The 18,338-nt window shown below is 37.9% G+C and overlaps 1 protein-coding gene across 7 annotated transcripts in view; it reads left to right on the forward strand.

Moving 5' to 3' along the window:
- The first annotated feature begins 652 nt into the window (after positions 1-652).
- Positions 653-18,338, forward strand: part of LOC100013969 (keratin, type I cuticular Ha4) — a 32,365-nt gene continuing 14,679 nt past the window's right edge. The window contains exons 1-11 of one of the 7 annotated variants that reach the window (XR_008916362.1): positions 654-1,065; positions 1,191-1,273; positions 2,035-2,191; positions 2,729-2,890; positions 2,983-3,108; positions 3,274-3,494; positions 9,392-9,548; positions 13,139-13,300; positions 13,404-13,525; positions 14,670-14,737; positions 15,848-16,339. Coding sequence is in view for 2 of the 7 variants with exons in the window: in XM_056816762.1 (XP_056672740.1) it covers positions 718-1,065; positions 1,191-1,273; positions 2,035-2,191; positions 2,729-2,890; positions 2,983-3,108; positions 3,274-3,494; positions 3,819-3,877; positions 15,884-15,987 (1,260 nt within the window). In the remaining 5 variants the exon portion in view is untranslated. Of the gene's footprint in view, positions 1,066-1,190; positions 1,274-2,034; positions 2,192-2,728; positions 2,891-2,982; positions 3,109-3,273; positions 3,495-3,818; positions 4,301-9,391; positions 9,549-13,138; positions 13,301-13,403; positions 13,526-14,669; positions 14,738-15,847; positions 16,340-18,338 lie in introns of those variants that run through there. The other 6 variants (XR_008916364.1, XR_008916363.1, XR_008916365.1 and 3 more) reach the window with 6 other exon arrangements.

Genomic DNA, 18,338 nt, shown 5'->3' on the forward strand with positions numbered 1-18,338 from the left:
TGATTTCCAGAACCAGTTGTCAGTAAATCCTCTGCTCCTCTGGGGGATTTTGCATATTCCTTTCCCAGTCATTTAATTCTTTTATTCATAAGCACCAAAATTCATTTCCCTCAATTATCAATTTTCCCTAGATCCCAAAGAGTCAACAAGTCACTTGAGCACCTATAGAGATGCAGGTTTCTAATATTTTCTAGTCCCTACAGTTATTCTCAACACTAGTGATATTTATTCTCAACATTAGCACTGAGGAAGGGTTAGGAGAAGAGTATCCAAAAGACTTCTCAGTTTCTAAACTTTCCATTGAAAAATTAATGGCAAAACTTGTTGGATGAAGGGAACATCTGATCCAACCTAGGCAGAAAAGTCAGAGTCCTTTGCTGTCCTCAGGCTTGAGTCATGAGGACTGTCATTCAGATGTGTGATGAATCTGTATCTTTGAAGACAACAGATGAGACACTTATTCTCCAGCCAATAGCATCTATGAAGAGTCCTGACCTAGCACAAGCCAGGGTAGAGACTTTTATGAGGTGAGGCAGGACTCTTTGAAGGTCTCTAACTAGAGTATTTTTGGAAAAAATTGGCTGAAAGTGAAGGAAGGAAACAATGCTATATGATGAGCTCACACCCACTTCTTGGGGTATAAAAGGCCCAGGGAGGCAGGTAGACCTCACACAACTTGATCATCGTACCAACCCTCCATCCATCACACGCACCACCATGCCTTACAACTGCTGCCTGCCCAACATCAGCTGCCATACCAGCTGCGCTTCCAGGCCCTGCCTGCCTCCCAGTTGCCATGGCTGCACCCTCCCTGGGGCTTGTGACATCCCTGCCAATGTGGGCAACTGTGGATGGTTCTGTGAAGGTGCCTTCAATGGCAATGAGAAGGAGACCATGCAGTTCCTGAATGACCGTCTGGCCAACTACCTGGAGAAGGTGCGGCAGCTGGAGGTGGAGAATGCTGAGCTGGAATCCAGGATCCAGGAGTGGTGCCAACAGCATGTCCCTTATGTGTGTCCAGACTACCAGTCCTACTTTAGGACTATTGAGGAACTTCAGCAGAAGGTAAAGTCTTGGGATATTTAACAGTTGAATTTACAGGGGCTTAGAAACAGTAAATTATTTATTTGCAAGTTAGTAGTAAATTATGAAGTTTAAAAGATACTCAGTGTGGGCTCTCTCATTTCCAGATCCTGTGCACTAAGTCTGAGAACAGCAGGCTAGTGATTTGCATTGACAATGCCAAGCTGGCCTCTGATGACTTCCGAACCAAGTGAGTTTGGGTAGAAGCGGGAGAGGAAATCAAGGTTTCCCTTTGTTTCTAAACCCTTGATATTAGATATGTGTTAGTAATGAGTTTCAAATTGGAATCCAGAAGAAATAATTAAACAAAGATATGGAGATATAGAGAAAGAAGTAATTTTTTTTTCAGATGGCAAAACGATTTTGACAAATGTTGCTTAGAGGAGGTTCAGACAATTCCTTTCCAGTTCATCTTTTTGATCACTGGGCTTTCTGCTCCCTCCTTTCTAATCCTTATCTTTTTTGAACCCTCACCTTCTGTCTTAGAATCAATACCATGCATTGGTCCCAAGACAGAAGAGCAGTAAAGGTTAGGCAATGGGGGTTAAGTTGTTTGCCTAGGGTCACACAGTTAGGAAGTGTCTGAGGCCAGATTTGAACCTAGGATTGGGAGTATCTAGGCCTGGCTCTCAATCCACTGAACCATTAGGTGCCCCTTCTAACCCCTCTTTAAAGGGATGAAAGGAAAGAAATTGGAAAAAAATTCCAGTAGAACATAAACTCCCTAAGTGTAGACACTGTCTCATTTTCACATGTGGCACATAGTAGATACTTAATAAATGTGGAATTATTTGTCCTTGCATGTAGTAGCTGATTAAAAGATGTTTATGGAACTGAAATTAAATAGACTCTCAAACAAAAACTACCGAAGCTAAAAAAAAGAGGCAAGATATTGCCATCCAACTTGTATAATACATACATTCTTCCTTTGAATATCACTTGCACTTAAAGGTATGAGACTGAGCTGTCTCTGCGTCAGCTGGTGGAGGCTGACATCAACAGCCTGCGCAGAATCCTGGACAATCTGACTCTGTGCAAGTCTGACCTGGAAGCCCAAGTGGAGTCCCTCAGGGAGGAGCTTGTTTGCCTGAAGAAGAACCATGAGGAGGTGAGAAAAGAAATCTATAGAGGGAACATTTTTGGGCATAATGAATAGACAGACAGTCAATATGTTGGATGAGAGCAAAGACTACCACTTTCTTGGTTACTCAGTTGTAAGTGCTGGAGGATGATTATGGAAATTTTACTTAAAGATGTGGGACTAGATAAATAGATAGAGCTTTCCCCAAGCCCTTACTACATACCAGACCCTCTGCTAAACAGTAAGAGTACAAATAAAAACATGTTAGACAGTCCTACCTTCAAGGATCTTACATTCTAATGGGAAAAAGACAAGGGGTGCTAAAAAAAGAGACCCAAGGAACAGACTGCAGGACAAGGCACTCATGTTTTCCCCAGAAAGATGAGACAAAAGGCTCGTGTATCAGAGTGGGGCAGAGAGTGATAGAGCCAGATGTGGAGTCCAAGTTTCTATTGGGATGGAGATGATTGGAAAGTGGGAACTAGCCATTTATTTTTTTTAAAACAGTTGTTTGTTGAAAGGATCCAAGAGAAGTGTACTCATGCCTTCCATTTTGTCATTTAGGAAGTCAACTCCCTGCGATGCCAGCTTGGTGATCGACTCAATGTGGAGGTGGATGCTGCCCCAACTGTGGACCTGAACAGGATCTTGAATGAGACTCGGGCTGAATATGAGGCCATGATAGAGAACAACCGCAGAGATGTGGAGGAATGGTACAACACTCAGGTGAGGGTTTAGCTGATGCCCACTACAGAGCTTGAGGCTTCCAGGGCCCTGATGATCATGTTTTCCCCTCTTTTTCTCTTGGAACATTTCAGTCAGAAGAACTGAACAAGCAGGTGGTGTCCAGCTCTGAACAGCTACAGAACTGCCAGGCTGAGATCATTGACCTAAGACGCACTGTCAACGCTTTGGAGATTGAGCTTCAGGCTCAGCACAACCTGGTGGGTAACTTTCAGTCTTGATATACTCCCTTTGGGGTTAAACTGAGCTCCTTGGGTTTACTTATCAAGCATAGAGTCAACAAAACATAAAGTAAAAAAAATTATTATATGAAAATAATCTTATGGGATACCTTCTCTGACATTCTCTTTTCTGCTCTATTACAGAGAGATTCTCTGGAAAATACCCTGACTGAATCTGAGGCCCGTTACAGTTCCCAGCTCTCCCAGATACAGTGCATGGTTTCCAATGTGGAATCCCAGTTGGCTGAGATCCGTGGTGACCTGGACAGACAGAATCAAGAGTACCAGGTTCTTCTGGATGTCAGGTCTCGGCTAGAGTGTGAGATTTCCACATATCGTAACCTGTTGGAGTGTGAGGACTGCAAGTAAGTGCCAAATTTCTAGAACAAATTCTCTCTTTCTCTGTTTCTCTCATATACATACATTCAGAAATTTTAAAAATTGTGCCCATTTTCCCATTTAACATTGTCTAGGAATAGCCATATATCACAATTCTTTCTCTAATCATATAACTTTCCAGGAGGGATATTTGGTAATAATTTGACTTTTTCCTGACTTCACTTAGCTACTCAAAACTTACCAGTGGCTAAATCAAAGTATGAATGGAATTTGTGGCATATGGTCTAGGAAGGATTTCTGCAGGGAACACTCCTATTCTCAACCTGACCCAAACAATCATGTTTTTCCAGGCTGCCCTGCAATCCATGTGCCACCACCAATGCCTGCGGCAACTCCTGTGGGCCTTGTGGCAACTCTTGTTCACGAATCTGTTGAGTTCCCATCTCTCTCGAAGACTTCAGTTTCATCATATAAACTCAGGATGGGAAAAGTCATTTGATCCTGACTTCTGATCTAGCTGTGTTCTCAAAGCCAACAGCAATATTTTGGTTCTTTCCCCATCATCCCCATTTCTGTCAACTATACCACCATTTCCAGGATCTCCTGTGAATTCCAGAGCCAACAAACCAAGAATGGCATCATCAACTCATTGACTGGAAAAATCCTTAATAGGAAGCATTAAAGCTTCTTTTAACTCAGTCACATACTATTACATTGGGGTGTTTCCTGTACAGATGGTGTTTCCACCTTCCTTGCTCCTTCAGCATTTCTGGAATGCAAGGAGGTACCTTCACTTACCTTCCAATAAACTTTATTTCTTTGGCATTGTAAATGTCATTCTCATTCATCTTTATTCCCTGTAATACATTCTTCATGCATGTCTCATAAAGAAACCTTTCCAGTCAAGAGAATGAAATTAATGCAATTCCTGGTCATTATATACTATAGACAAACACTGATCAAAGGTAAAGGGTTTAATCCCCAAAGAGACCCACGCCTTAGAGCGACTGCCCTAGAAAATAGCTTACAAAATTCTATTCTGTCCTAGTCTTGAGTCCAAGATCCTTGGTACCTTCTACCACCTTATCAGAAGATGGAACTCAGATAAAATCTGGGTTCTTCACCTGACACTTCCTTTTCACATTTAGCTTCTCTTTCCAACCATGGAAACATCTGGAGGCCATAATGACATTTTCTAGTCAAGTGGAATTCTTCTCCATCTGCATCAATTTCCACTTATCTAATGCTTTGACATGGCAAATATTGAACTATATCACTCTCCTTCCTCAACTGTACCTCAGATACACATGAGAATGGCCATATTTTTGATCTTGCCATTAACTGCAATTGTTTCACTTTTGTGTTAATTAACTCTGAAATGCCTTTAAGGGATCATCATTTCCTATCATTTCCTTCTCTTTAGCCTTTATGTCCTTACTATGTCCTCCAATACTTTCTGAACTTTTTAAAGCCTTCATCATTGTTCTGACTTGACTTTTGTCTCTTTTCAAACTCAATCTACTGGTGAATTTTTTCAATCCTAAAGTGTCTTCGCTTCTTGACTCCCAGAACTATTCTGCCCCATTCTGTTCTGCTACTTTATTAAATGCAAATCTTATATTACCTCCATTATTCACCTCCTCCATTCCTAATCATGCTATAGAATAGAACTAGAAGAAATCATATAATTTAGTTGATTAGCTCCACTACAAATTTGTTAATTAATCTCAACAATCAAACTCAGTGCTACAATGAAATCCTTTATTCCTCCTTAATTGTTTTTCTATCATATTCAACATGCCACTGCTACTGACTGATAAATGTGGGTGTCACTTTGTCCTTTGAGATAGATTTTTTCTCTAAAATAGATTCTTTAAACTTAAAAACATTTTACTCATCACATTGAAATCATGTCATTGGCATTGACCACAATGGCTTATTCTTGTGTTGGTTAATGATTTTTATCCATGATATTTACTCCAGGCCCACTGAATGAAGACAATGTCTTTACTCAAAGTTTGATATGAGTGGTAATTGACTTTAAATAGAATAAATGAAAAATAATAGAATAACTTTGTTATCCCCTTATGCTGAATCCACTCAGCTAGAAGAACTATATGATATAATTATAATTCCTGAAATAACAATAGTTAAGTATTGCTGAACATTTATGGAGCAGACATGGCATCTTGGATATTGAGTACAGATCACAGAAAATTATGGTTCTTCATTTCTTTTATTGAGATGGAAGAAGTACCTGTGGATGAATAGACAAGCTTGGTAGCATTGGCTAGATATGAACAATACTTCTCTTCTCCTTTAAAAAAAATAATTTTTTTCAACTTCCTTCCTTCTGAGAAAAGGTGACTTCAGTTCCTCAAAGGGAGAATAATAAGAAGTAACCATAATAATTTCATAATAACTATGAAATAGGTAGGAGATATATTAATATAGCCATTTTACTGATGAAGAAATTGATGATCTGAGAGTTCAACTTGCTAATAAATGACACAGATAGTATTTAAGGCAGGTCAAGATCTAGATCAAATATCCCTTTTATCACAAAATTTTATCTTATTTTACTAGTCAGGAATGGTCTCTTCATCTTTTTAAAAAAATAATTTATTTAGTCAATTTGGAACATTATTCCTTGGTTAGAAGAATCATATTATTTTCCTCCCTCCCCTACTCCCACCCTTCCCATAGCCACTGCACAATTTCACTGGGTATTACATGTGTCCTTGATCAGAACCTATTTCCATGTTGTTGGTGTTTACATTAGGATGTTCATTTAGAGTCTACATCCCCAGCCATATCCCCTTGATCCAGGTATTCAAGAAGTTGTTTTTCTTCTGCTTTTTCTACTCCCACAGTTTTTTTGTGGGAGCTTCTACTCCCACAGTTTTTCTTCCGAATGTGGATAGTGTTTTTTTCCCTAGTAGATCCCTCCAAGTTGTTCAGGATCACTACATTGCCACTAATGGAGAAGTCCATTACATTCGATTGTACCACAGTGTATCAGTCTCTGTGTATAATGTTCTCCTGGTTCTGCTCCTTTTGCTCTGCATCAATTCCTGGAGGTCATTCCAATTACCATGGAATTCCTCCACTTTATTATTCCTTTGAGCACAATAGTATTCCATCACCAACATATATCACAAGTTGTTCAGTCATTCCCCACTTGAAGGGCATCCTCTCATTTTCCATTTTTTTTTGCCACCACAAAGAGCACAGCTATGAATATTCTTGTACAAGTCTTTTCCCTTGTTATCTCTTTGGGGTACAAACCTAGCAGTGCTATGGTTGGATCAAAGGGCAGAAAGTCTTTTAGTGCCCTTTGGGCATGGTTCCAAATTGCTCTCCAGAATGGTTGGATTAATTCACAACTCCACCAGCAATGCATTAATGTCTCAACTTTGCCACATCCCCTCCAACATTCATTACTTTCAATTGCCACCATATTAGACAATCTGCTAGGTATGAGATGATACCTCAGAGTTGTTTTGATTTACATCTCTCTAATTATAAGAGATTTAGAACACTTTTTCATGTGCTTATTAATAGTTTTGATTTCATTATCTGAAAATTGCCTATTCATGTCCCTTGCCCATTTATCAGTTGGAGAATGGCTTGATTTTTTGTACAACTGGTTTAGCTTTTTATAAATTTGAGTAATTAGACCTCTGTCAGAGGTTTTTCTTATGAAGATTGTTTCCCAATTTGTTGCTTCCCTTCTAATTTTGGTTGCATTGGTTTTGTTTGGGAAAAAGATTTAGAGATAATCTAGTCTTTTCTTCTTATTATGCTGCAAAAACCTCCCCACCCCCAATATTATAGACAGTAACTGCAATATTGTGGAAAAACCAAATGTGATAGACTTTGCTACTAACAGCAATACAACGATCCAGGAAAATTTTGAGGACTCATGAAAAGGAATGCTATCCAACTCTGGAGAAAGAACTGTTGGAGTAGAAATTCAGATGAAAGCATATGATTTTTCATTTGTTTATTTGTGTATATTTTTTGGGTTTTGGTTTAATAAGATTATTCACTTACAAAAAATAAATAATATAGGAATTTTTTTTTTTGCTTCATAATACATGTATAACCTAGATTGAATTGCTTGTCAGCTCCAGGAGCTGACAGGGAAACAAGGAGGGAGACAATATGGATCCTATAACTTCGGGAAACTTATGTAGAAATTTGTTCTTAAAATAAAAAATAAAAATAAAAATAAATAAAAATAAAGGCAAAAAACTCCCTACCAAAAACAAACAAAACCCTGATGTCCAGAAAAGTAAAGTGATGAAAGGCATAGAGCTAACTAGTGGCAAAAGCAGAAGTAGAACACAGGGCTCCAGTCTCCTTGTGAAGTGTGCTCTTTGGTTCTATCACATTGCTTTTATCTCGAAGCCCAATAATCAATCAATCAATAAATTATTTATTAAGTGCTTACATGTGTCAGGGCCAGTCACTGTGCTAAGCACTGGGATTAAAAAACAAACAAACCAATTCTTGTACTTAAGATATTTGCAATCTAATGAATGATGAATAATGCAATGTTTGAACAGAAAAGGTGGCATTATCATTCTTTTATCATTTGTGCAAAGGAGAAGAGGATGGTAGTTTTTTTTTTTTACTTTCAGAAATAAAGTCTTATTTCTAAGCTTAATTCAGCTTATAATCATTTATTCATGTAGATCCCGTGTACCAAGGCAGAGAATACTAGACTGGTCATGCAGATTGACCATGCCAAGCTGACTGCTGATGGTTTTAGAACCAAGTAAGAACTTTTGACCATTATACACTGATCATTAACAAAACAAGTGGCTTCAACATGGCCTTAACTTCTCTGTTCCTAGAAGATTTCAAGTAGAGGCAGGGTAGTTGGCTCCTCTTGAGGGGTCTTAATCTGGAGTTCATATACTGGTTTAAAATTTTTTTTTTAAATATATTTTATTTGATCATTTCCAAGCATTATTCGTTAAAGACATAGATCATTTTCTTTTCCTCCCCCCCACCCCCCATAGCCGACGCGTAAGTCCACTGGGCATTAGATGTTTTCTTGATTTGAACCCATTGCTTTGTTGATAGTATTTGCATTAGAGTGTTCATTTAAAGTCTATCCTCTGTCATGTCCCCTCAACCTCTGTATTCAGGCAGTTGCTTTTTCTCGGTGTTTCCACTCCCATAGTTTATCCTTTGCTTATGAATGGTGTTTTTTTTCTCCTGGATCCCTGCAAGTTGTTCAGGGACATTACACCGCCACTAATGGAGAAGTCCATTACGTTCGATGATACCACAGTGTATTAGTCTCTGTGTACAATGTTCTCCTGGTTCTGCTCCTCTCGCTCTGCATCACTTCCTGGAGGTTGTTCCAGTCTCCATGGAACTTCTCCACTTTATTATTCCTTTGAGCACAATAGTATTCCATCACCAACATATACCACAGTAAAAATTTTTTTTTTTATAACTGTTTTTCACATACTTGATTTCCTTTGTAATCTTGTGTATTTTATTTTAAGCATTTAAAAAACGAGACAGCTAGGACCTGATTAGTGAGAATAGTGAATCTTCTTTAAAGTGGTCAAATTATTCATATTAACATTACAAATTTCCATGGGGCTTTAACCAATGACCATATTTACATAATTATAGCTTTGAATAGCATCAATTTAAGACCTCTTTATGAGATTCATTATTCACACTAACTGGGGTGTATAGCTGCATTTGAAGAAGGGGTTTTATTGTCTTTGCCAGACCCTAAAAAGGTAAAGATCCCTTGGCTTAGATAATTTCTAAGTATCTTCTGACTCTAGATGCTGGGATCTCATGAGAATAGAAGACTAGGTGGTGAGAGATGAGGACTTTCTCTTTATATTCTTGCTTTCTTTGTTCTTTGATCTTCTTTCACATTTTGAAGGTGCTGATCTGAACTATCCCTGCGCCATCTGGTAGAGGCTGACATCAATGGTCTGTGCAGGATTTTGGATGGGTTAACTCTCTGCAAATCTGATCTGGAGGCTAAGGTGGAATCCCTGAAGGAGGAGCTACTTTGTCTCAAACAGAACCATGAGCAGGTAAGGAAAAAATCTCAAGATTTGGGCATCTTGTCTGACAAGATATAAGTGTATTTGCTATGCTCAAGAAAGTGAAGATTTCTAGTTCAAGAAACCAAATTTGCTTTAATCCACCAAGTCAGTCAATCAATAAACATGTATTAAGTGCTTCTTATGTACTAGGATGGGGCATCTAGGTGGCACAGTGGATAAAGTGCTGGATCTAGAGTCAGGAAGATCTAAACTCAAATTTGGCCTCAGACATATTATCTGTGTGACACTGCAAGTTGCTTAACTTCTATTTGCTTTGCTTCTGCATCTGTAAAATGGAGACACTTTAGAGAAGAATATAGTAAACCACTCCAGTATCCTTGCCAAGAAAACCCCATGGATTGTTGTCCATGGGTCATGAAGGGTCAGAAATGACTGAATGACTGAAAAACATGTGTCGGGCACTGTGCTGAGTACTAGGGGAAAGCCAAATGCTTCACACTATAACCAACTTGGATAATATTGAAAATGAAGGCAGGGGCAGCTAGGTAAGCACAGGAGATAGAGCACCAACCCTGGAACCGAAGGACCTGGTTTCAGATACTTTTTATCTGTGTGACTTGGGGCAAATTACTTAATCTCAATGGCCTCACTCTCAATGCATTTCTGTTTTAGAATTGACATCGACAAAAACTAGGATAAAAAGAAATAAAAAAAAAGAAAATCCAAAGTCAGTCACACAACAAACACTTATTGACTACCTTCTATGTGCCAGGCATTGTCTAGAAGAAAATGAATCAGTGGATGAACAGAGGATAAAAAGGGTCCTTAGAACACTTTCTGACTCTGATGCTTGGTAGACAGAGGCATGATGTGCAAAGAAGTCAACCTTAGAGAAGATTTGGTATTTGACAGAGACTGAATCATTCAGATTCAAGATAACTTTTTATAGTAATCACAGAATCTTGATCTTGAGGCCACAGGCTAAAAGTTGGGCTTTGGTCTCATAAAGAAGAGAAACTAGAAAAATATTTTCAGTCCACATAGGAAGACAGTCAATAAATGTTTGCTATTGAATGCAATGATGATAGCAAACACTGAGACAGTTCTGTAAGACTGGCAAAATGCTTGATGTTTGATAGGTAGGTATTACAGAATTATTAGCCTCAATTTACAGATGAGGAAACCAAGGTTCAGAGAGGTGAAGAGCCTTACCTGGGGTCAGTCAATCAAAAAGCATGTATTGGTAGCTTACTATGTGTTTGGTACTATGTGAAGTTCTGGTGACAAATGTATAGTCAGACATTCTTCAATCCCTAAAACTAAATTACCCCAAATTCCTTTCTGTATCATCCAGATTTTTCTGTTTGTACATGTACACATTATGATTTTATAAGTTCTGTAGCTCCTCCCTCTTCCTCTCTTCTCTTGGGATCGAGCTGAGTTAGGCAGGTTTTACTTTAGCTTTTTATTTCAAGTTATTATTAATAAAACTTTTAAAATATAACAGTTATTATATATTAATTTAAAAACCTACATAAAAGAAAAATCAAAAGCATAGTCCTTGACCTCAAGGAACTTATATTCTAAAGGGAGAAATAACACAGAAGTAACTATGTAAATACAAGATTTATACAGAGTAGGTATAAGGTAATCTGAAAAGGGTCACCACAAAGTAGGATAGTTAAAAACAGGTTTTTAAAAACAAAAACAAGACAAAAAACACCTTCCCTTCTGTCTTAGGACTGATAATAGATATTGGTTCTAAGGCAGAAAAGTGATAAGGGCTAGGCAATGGGGGTTAAGTGACTTGCTCAAGGTCACACAGCTAGGAAGTGTCTGAGGCCACATTTGAATCCAGGTCCCCTAGCTCCAAGTTTGGCTCTCTATCCATTGAACCACCTAGCTGCCCTTCAAAACAGGTTTTGAAACCAAATTTCCCCTGATTAGTCCTAGTGATTCTCTTTCTACTAGTCCTTTTTGATAATGATAATACTGATGATGCTCCCAAAGAGGACAACAGGAAAAAGGAAGAGAAAGAGTTTCCAAACTTCAGAAAATAGTAAATGCTAGGAAAAACAGGAATAAGAGGGAAGGAATTAATTTTGAATTCTTTATCTTCTTGGAAGAGATATGATATAATGGACAGAGAGCCAGTCTTAATCCAGGGAGACCTAGGTTTAAATTCTGCCTTTAGCACATACTGAGTGGCGTTGGGCAAATACCCTAGAAATTTGTAGGCAGTAAGTGTCAGTGGAAGGACTTGAACCCAGTGGACTTACTTAGTGAGCACTCAGTATTCCAGCCAAGCCTTGGAGACTATAAGTTGAAGAATAGCTACTGACTAGTATGGGTGAAGGGATATTTATTACCTGGGACTTCCTTATACTAATGAAATGCTGAGGTCATTCTCTATCCCTGTCTTTTTTTCATGAGATATGTAGGTGATGACATAATGAATAGAGTGTTGAACTTGAAGTCAGGGAGGACTGAGTTGAAATTATACATTATCAGCTGTATAATTCTGAGCAAGTGACTTAACCTTTATCCCTATATGTACCATTTGTTGTCATTCAATAATGTCTGACTATTTGTGACCCTTCCCATTTAGAATTTTCTTGGCAAAGATACTGGACTCATTTTCCATTTTCTTCTTCAACTTGTTTTACAGGTGAAGAAATAGGACAAACAGGATTAAGTGACTTACCCAGGGTTACACAATTAGTATGTGTTTGAGGTTGAATTAGAATTTAGGAAGATGAGATTTCCTGATTCCAAACCCAGTTTTCTATCCACTGTGCTACTAGCTACCTTCTGAAAAATGGGGAACAATAATAGCACTCATCTAGTAGAGTTGTTGTGTGGATTATTACAGGATGTATGAAAATTGGTTTGCCAACCTTAAATGGTTATGAAAATGTTAATGCTTAGTATTTTCCTCAAGCTCTATGTCTCCACAGAGATGAAAAGCTTAATTACTTGATTCAAGCAAAAACTTGATGTATCTTATAAAAATGCTCTCACAATAGACTTTATGAGTAGACTCATTCCTGTTGGGTTCCTCTCTCCTTCTCACCCATTTATTATGTATCAGGTACTCTGCTAAAAAAGGGGATACAAATTAAAACAAGTCAGAGAACCCTTCTGTCAAAGAGCTTACAATCTAATGGGGAAAAGATCAGAAATGCTGAAAAATGAGACACATGGAAGAGACTGCAGGACATGACACTCATGTAGTTCCCAGAAAGATGAGGCAATAGGCTTATGTATGGGAAGGGGGGAGGTATTGGAACCAAGGAAGGAATCTAAGTTTCTGTTGGGGTATAAATTGTTGGCAAGTGTAAATTAGTCATTTATTTTCAAATATACTATTTGAAAAAATAAACTATTTAAGACAGAGAAAAAGATCTGGGCTAAGTCTCTCTCTGTCTCTCTCTCTGTCTTTCTGTCTGTCTGTCTATCTCTCCACTGAGTACACAGTATCCCATGGAAATTATTTAGATTTCCATCTTTTTTTAGGTATTACTTTGGAAGGACTCGAATTTTTTTTATTTTTAAAATTAAAAAAAAATTTTTTTTTACTGGAGAAGTGTACTAATGCCTTCCATTTTGTCTTTTAGGAAGTTAACTCCCTGCAATGTCAGCTTGGTGATTGACTCAATGTGGAGGTGGATGCTGCCCAAAATGTGGACCTGAACAGGATCCTGAATGAGACTTGGGCTGAATATGAAGCTCTGGTAGAGAATAACTGTAGAGATGTGGAGGAATGGTTCACCACTCAGGTGAGGCTCTGATTCACCAGAATGTCAGTCAGTGTTTTTGTTAGCCATCTTTTGTGAGCTATCTCACCACCTCCTAACAAAGACTAATTTTTTTTTCCGACAGAAGAACTGAACAAGCAAGTGGTGTCCAGTTCTGAACAGCTGCAGAACTGTCAGGCTGAGATCATTGAGCTGGGATGTACTGTCAATGCTTTGGAGATTGAGCTGCAGGCTCAGTACAACCTGGTTGGTTGCCCCTTAGCTCTGAGCTCATCTTGTGGTTCCAGATGAAACAATCAATCAATCAATGAATCCGCAAACATTTATTAGGCACCTATAATACTTCAGGCCCTCTGCTATGTGCTGAGATATCTATATCTATATCTATATCTATATCTATATCTATATCTATATCTATATCTATATCTACATCTACATCTATATCTACATCTACATCTATATTTATATCTATATCTATATCATCTATATCTGTCTATCTATAACTACCTAACCACTCATCCATCTCTCCATCTATCTATCTATCTATCTATCTATCTATCTATCTATCTATCTATCTTCCTATATGTCTACTGATATATAGAATATATTTATATTTACATGTATAGACAATATATACACACACGATAATATATTATCTATATCTATCTATGTATCTATGTATCTATCTATCTGTCTATTGATATATGGCATATATTTATATTTACATATATAGATAATATATATTATCTATCAGTCTATTGATATATAGAATATAAATTTATATTTACATATATAGATGATATATACATAATATGTTATTTATATCTTCTATCTATCTATCTATCTATCTATCTATCTATCTATCTATCTATCTATCTATCTGTATCTGTCTGTCTGTCTGTCTATCTATCTATCTAGTCATGAACTGAGAAAGCAAAAAGACCAGGTTGGCTAGATTAGGCAATGGGTGACTATTGGGAAATAACTGCAGAAGTGGGTGAGGGTCAGGTTGTGAAGGATACTAAATGCCAGACAAAAGGGGTTTGTAGTTCATCTTAAAGAGAATAAAGAGACTAGCTGAATGAAGACAGGTTCTAAGGCAGAAGGATGAGAAGGGCTAGACAATGGAGGTTAAATAACTTATCCAGGATCACACAGCTAGGAAGTGTCTGAGAACAGATTTGAACCCAGAACCTCTTCTCTCTAGGTCTGGTTCTCAATCTACTGAACAACCTATCTGCCCCATAACTAATGTTTAAAGGTAGATTTGTTCTTATCTTGTCATGATTATGAGATGGCTGTGAAGCTTAGGGAGACATTTTTGGAAGTGTCTTTACACAGTCCTGAAAAAAATTAGTGACATGTCTGACATTTCCCCCCTCTATTCCAGCACAGAGACATTCTTTTGAAAACACTCTAACAGATTCTGAGGCCCGTTCCAGCTCTCAGCTATCCCAGGTACAGTGTATGATCACCAATGTAGAGTCCATAGTGACCTGGAGAGACAGAACTAAGTGTATCAGGTCCTTTTGGATGTCAGAGCCTGGCTAGAATGTGAGATCTTCACATACCAGGTTCTGTTGGAGAGAGAGGATTGCAAGTAAGTCGTTCTGGGGATTTTGGGCAAAGCCACATATATGTTTTTTTTTTTTACAAATTAGGGGATTTTATTACTAAAATTATCCAGCATAGCATCCAAGACACAGGGAGTTTATTACCAAAGCTTGAAGATACCAATCTATCTATACAGACCTTTATAGCATATACTAGAATATGTTGGGAAGTGAATGTCCCTGTTATTTGTTCTGCTCTTCCAAATTGGTTAATTTTAAAAATAGCCTTATTCACTGAGGGGAAGGTATTTTTCTTCTGAAGAAAATAAGTTTTGGTTGTTTTTACCATTGAAAGGTCCATTATAAATTACAGCTGATATAACTTTGTAGAAGACACTGGGCTTGGCATCAAATGTTGTTTCAGAGATGCTTACTAGATATGTGATCATGGACCAGTCACTTAATGTTTCTCTGCTTCAGTTTCCTCATCAGTAAAATGAGAAGTTTGGACTCAATAACTTCTAAAGTCTGTTTGAGATTTATAGCTTTGATCCTTTGTCCAAGGACCTTCTGAGAAGGAAATATTTCTACCTTTGCTGGGCAATATCTTCTTGGTATTTTTGTAGTCTTAGAGAGAGTTATTTTGAGCCCAGAGAAATTAAATGATTTGTCCAGAATTACCTAGCCAGTACATGTGAGAGGTGGGATTTGATTCCAGATCTTCTCAACTTTAAGACCAACTTTCTAAGCTGAAAGTTATAAAGGGAGTTTGATGCATATCTAGACTGCATAAAATGGCATCTTCCATGTGAGTCATGCCACCTTATGCAACTAGGCATGTGCCAGACCTCCATTACATAGGGAAAATGGTAAATTCAGGAGAGAGAAATTCTCTCTCTCCTGATTCTCAGTGCTAGGCATTCATTTTTCTAGGACAAATTTTGAAATATACTCATTGCTCTTGTCAGTGAGAAAATGATTCTCATATTCACCTTTCATGATTTTGTTTCCCCAGGCTTTCTTGCAATCCCTGTGCTACTATTAATGCCAGTGGCAAGCCCATTGGCCTCGTGCCCAGTCAACAATCCTTGTGTCCCTTGCACACCTTGTATCCCTCCATCTCCATGTGGTCCTTGTAATTTCTTTGTGTGCTAAAATTTCCACCATTCCCCAATGGATCAAGAACAAAGGATCATTTATTTCCAAACTCTGGGCTAGCCTTCTGTTGGAGTGATTGTATCTTGGGAAGCAGAATGGGCCAGAGGAAGAATAGGAAGAAAGACACAATTTCACAAATAGAGTCAGTGATCCCAAGGAGCTGGGATTTGCTTGTTCTATGTATCTGAGTGCCATTTTTCTGGACATTTTTGATCTTCAGATGCTCAAATATTATTCTCCTCAGAAAATGTGACTGACTGCATCCCATGGTCTCCTCTGTTGCTTCAACCTTTTCTCTCCTTGAAGTTCCTTTGTCATCCTCCTAATAAACTTTTACCCTTGTCAAACACTGATGATTCTCATGTATATTCATTCCTTCTAAAGTGTGCCATTGTATTTCATAAAAAGCCACATGAAAGCAAAGAGTTACTCACTACTCTGGGTCTACATGCAGCCATAATCATGAATAGCCCTTAAACAGGACAGACTGTGAGGCAGCTTAGGTACTGTATAGAATGGGCAGGAAGCTCCCTGACCTGAACAGGATAGGCACTTCAGTGAAAAGCAACTTCTTTTGATAAGAAGCATAGTTTCTGGAGAAGAAAGTTGCTTTTCCTCACTCTGAACACACTCACAAGGAGACTCTGAAATGCTGGTCAAATAGTCTCAGTGTGACTTGACAGAGGGAGATTGATTTTTTAAAAATCACAGCTAACATCATTGATCTAAATGAATGTTGTCAAACCAATGCAACCAAGATTAGAATGGAAAAAACTGGGAAAATTTTTTTGTAACAAGTTTCTCTGATAAAGGTATCATTTCTCAAATATATGAAAAGCTAAGTTAAATTTATAAGAATCCAAGTAATGCCCAAATTGATAAATGGTCAAAGGATATGAACACTTTTCAGATGAAGAATTAATAGATTATTATAGATATTATAGATTAATAGATGAAGAACTATAAATAATCATACAAAAATGTTCTAAATCCCTCTTGATTAGAGAAATGCAAACTATGAGATGCTACCTCATACCTATCACATTGGACAATATGACAATAAAGGAAAATAAGAAATATTGGAGGGGATGTGGCAAAATTGGAAAACTAATGTATTGCTGGTGGAGTTGTGAACTGATTGTGACCCATGCTGGAGAGCAATTTGGAATTATGCCCAATGGGCTATAAAAGAATGCATATCTTTTGATCCAGAAATACCACTACTAGGCCTGTATCTTAAAGAGATGAAAAAAAAAGTGGGAAAAGGCTTGTTTGTACAAAAAATTTATAGCTGTATTTTTTTTTTTTGTGGTGGCAAAGAATTGGAAAGTAAAGGGATGCCCCTCAGTTGGGGAATCGTTGAACAAGTTGTGGGATATGATGGTGATGGGATACTATTGTGCTATAAGGAATGATGAACAGAATGATTTCATAAAGAACTGGAAAGACCTATGTGAACTGATGCAGAGTGAAATTGTTGTGGGGGTGAAGAGGTACACCCCTTGGGTTCAGGAAGGATACCTTTCTGCAAGAATGCAAGACTCCAAAACTTAGCTTAAAAATAAAGAGAAATTTATTAATTTAGAAAGTAATGTTGAGAATGGCCAGGAGGATAATACAGGTGGAACAGCAAGATGGGAAGCTGTTCCCAGAACCCATCAAGTCTGGGGATTTTATACTCTTACAATAAGTGGTGTATCCTAGTGTGGACATGACTCTAGAGTGGTAGCCATTCAGGTATTCTGTGGAGGGGTTTATCATCTGGCTGGGGTCTGCCTGGAGACATAAGGAGTGACCCTCATGAAAGATTTCTTAGTTTTAGGGGACAGGCAGATGTCTGAGATGTAGCCTGATAGAATCAAGGTGTATCCTAGAGGTGCATCCCTTTGTCCATCTTAAAACTAAAAGAGGACCAAAGGAGGGAAATCATCTCAGAGTCCTTGGATGTTTTTAGTCTAGGAGTCACAAGGATGTAGGGGAGCAAGAGAGTTTTCCTGATAGTGATTTGCCTGAACTTCTGGGGGTACAATACCCATGTCAAAATGAGAAGAACTAAGGAGAACACAACTGAAAAATTGTGAAATGATCAAATGAGATAGGCTGCTACTAACAGCAATATAATAATCCATGATAATTCTGAGAGACTGATGAAAGAGAAAGCTATCCATCTCCAGAGAAAGAACTGTGGGAGTAGAAATGCAGAAGAAAACATATGATCAATCACTTGCTTATTTGGGTATATGATTTGGGGTTTTGGTTTTAAAATTATTCACTTACAGAAATGAATGATATAGAAATATGTTTTACATGATAATGCATGTATAACCCAGATTGAATTGCTTGTCAGC

The sequence above is a fragment of the Monodelphis domestica genome, chromosome 2 (assembly GCF_027887165.1).
Source record: "Monodelphis domestica isolate mMonDom1 chromosome 2, mMonDom1.pri, whole genome shotgun sequence".
Classification (NCBI taxonomy): Eukaryota; Metazoa; Chordata; class Mammalia; order Didelphimorphia; family Didelphidae; genus Monodelphis; species Monodelphis domestica.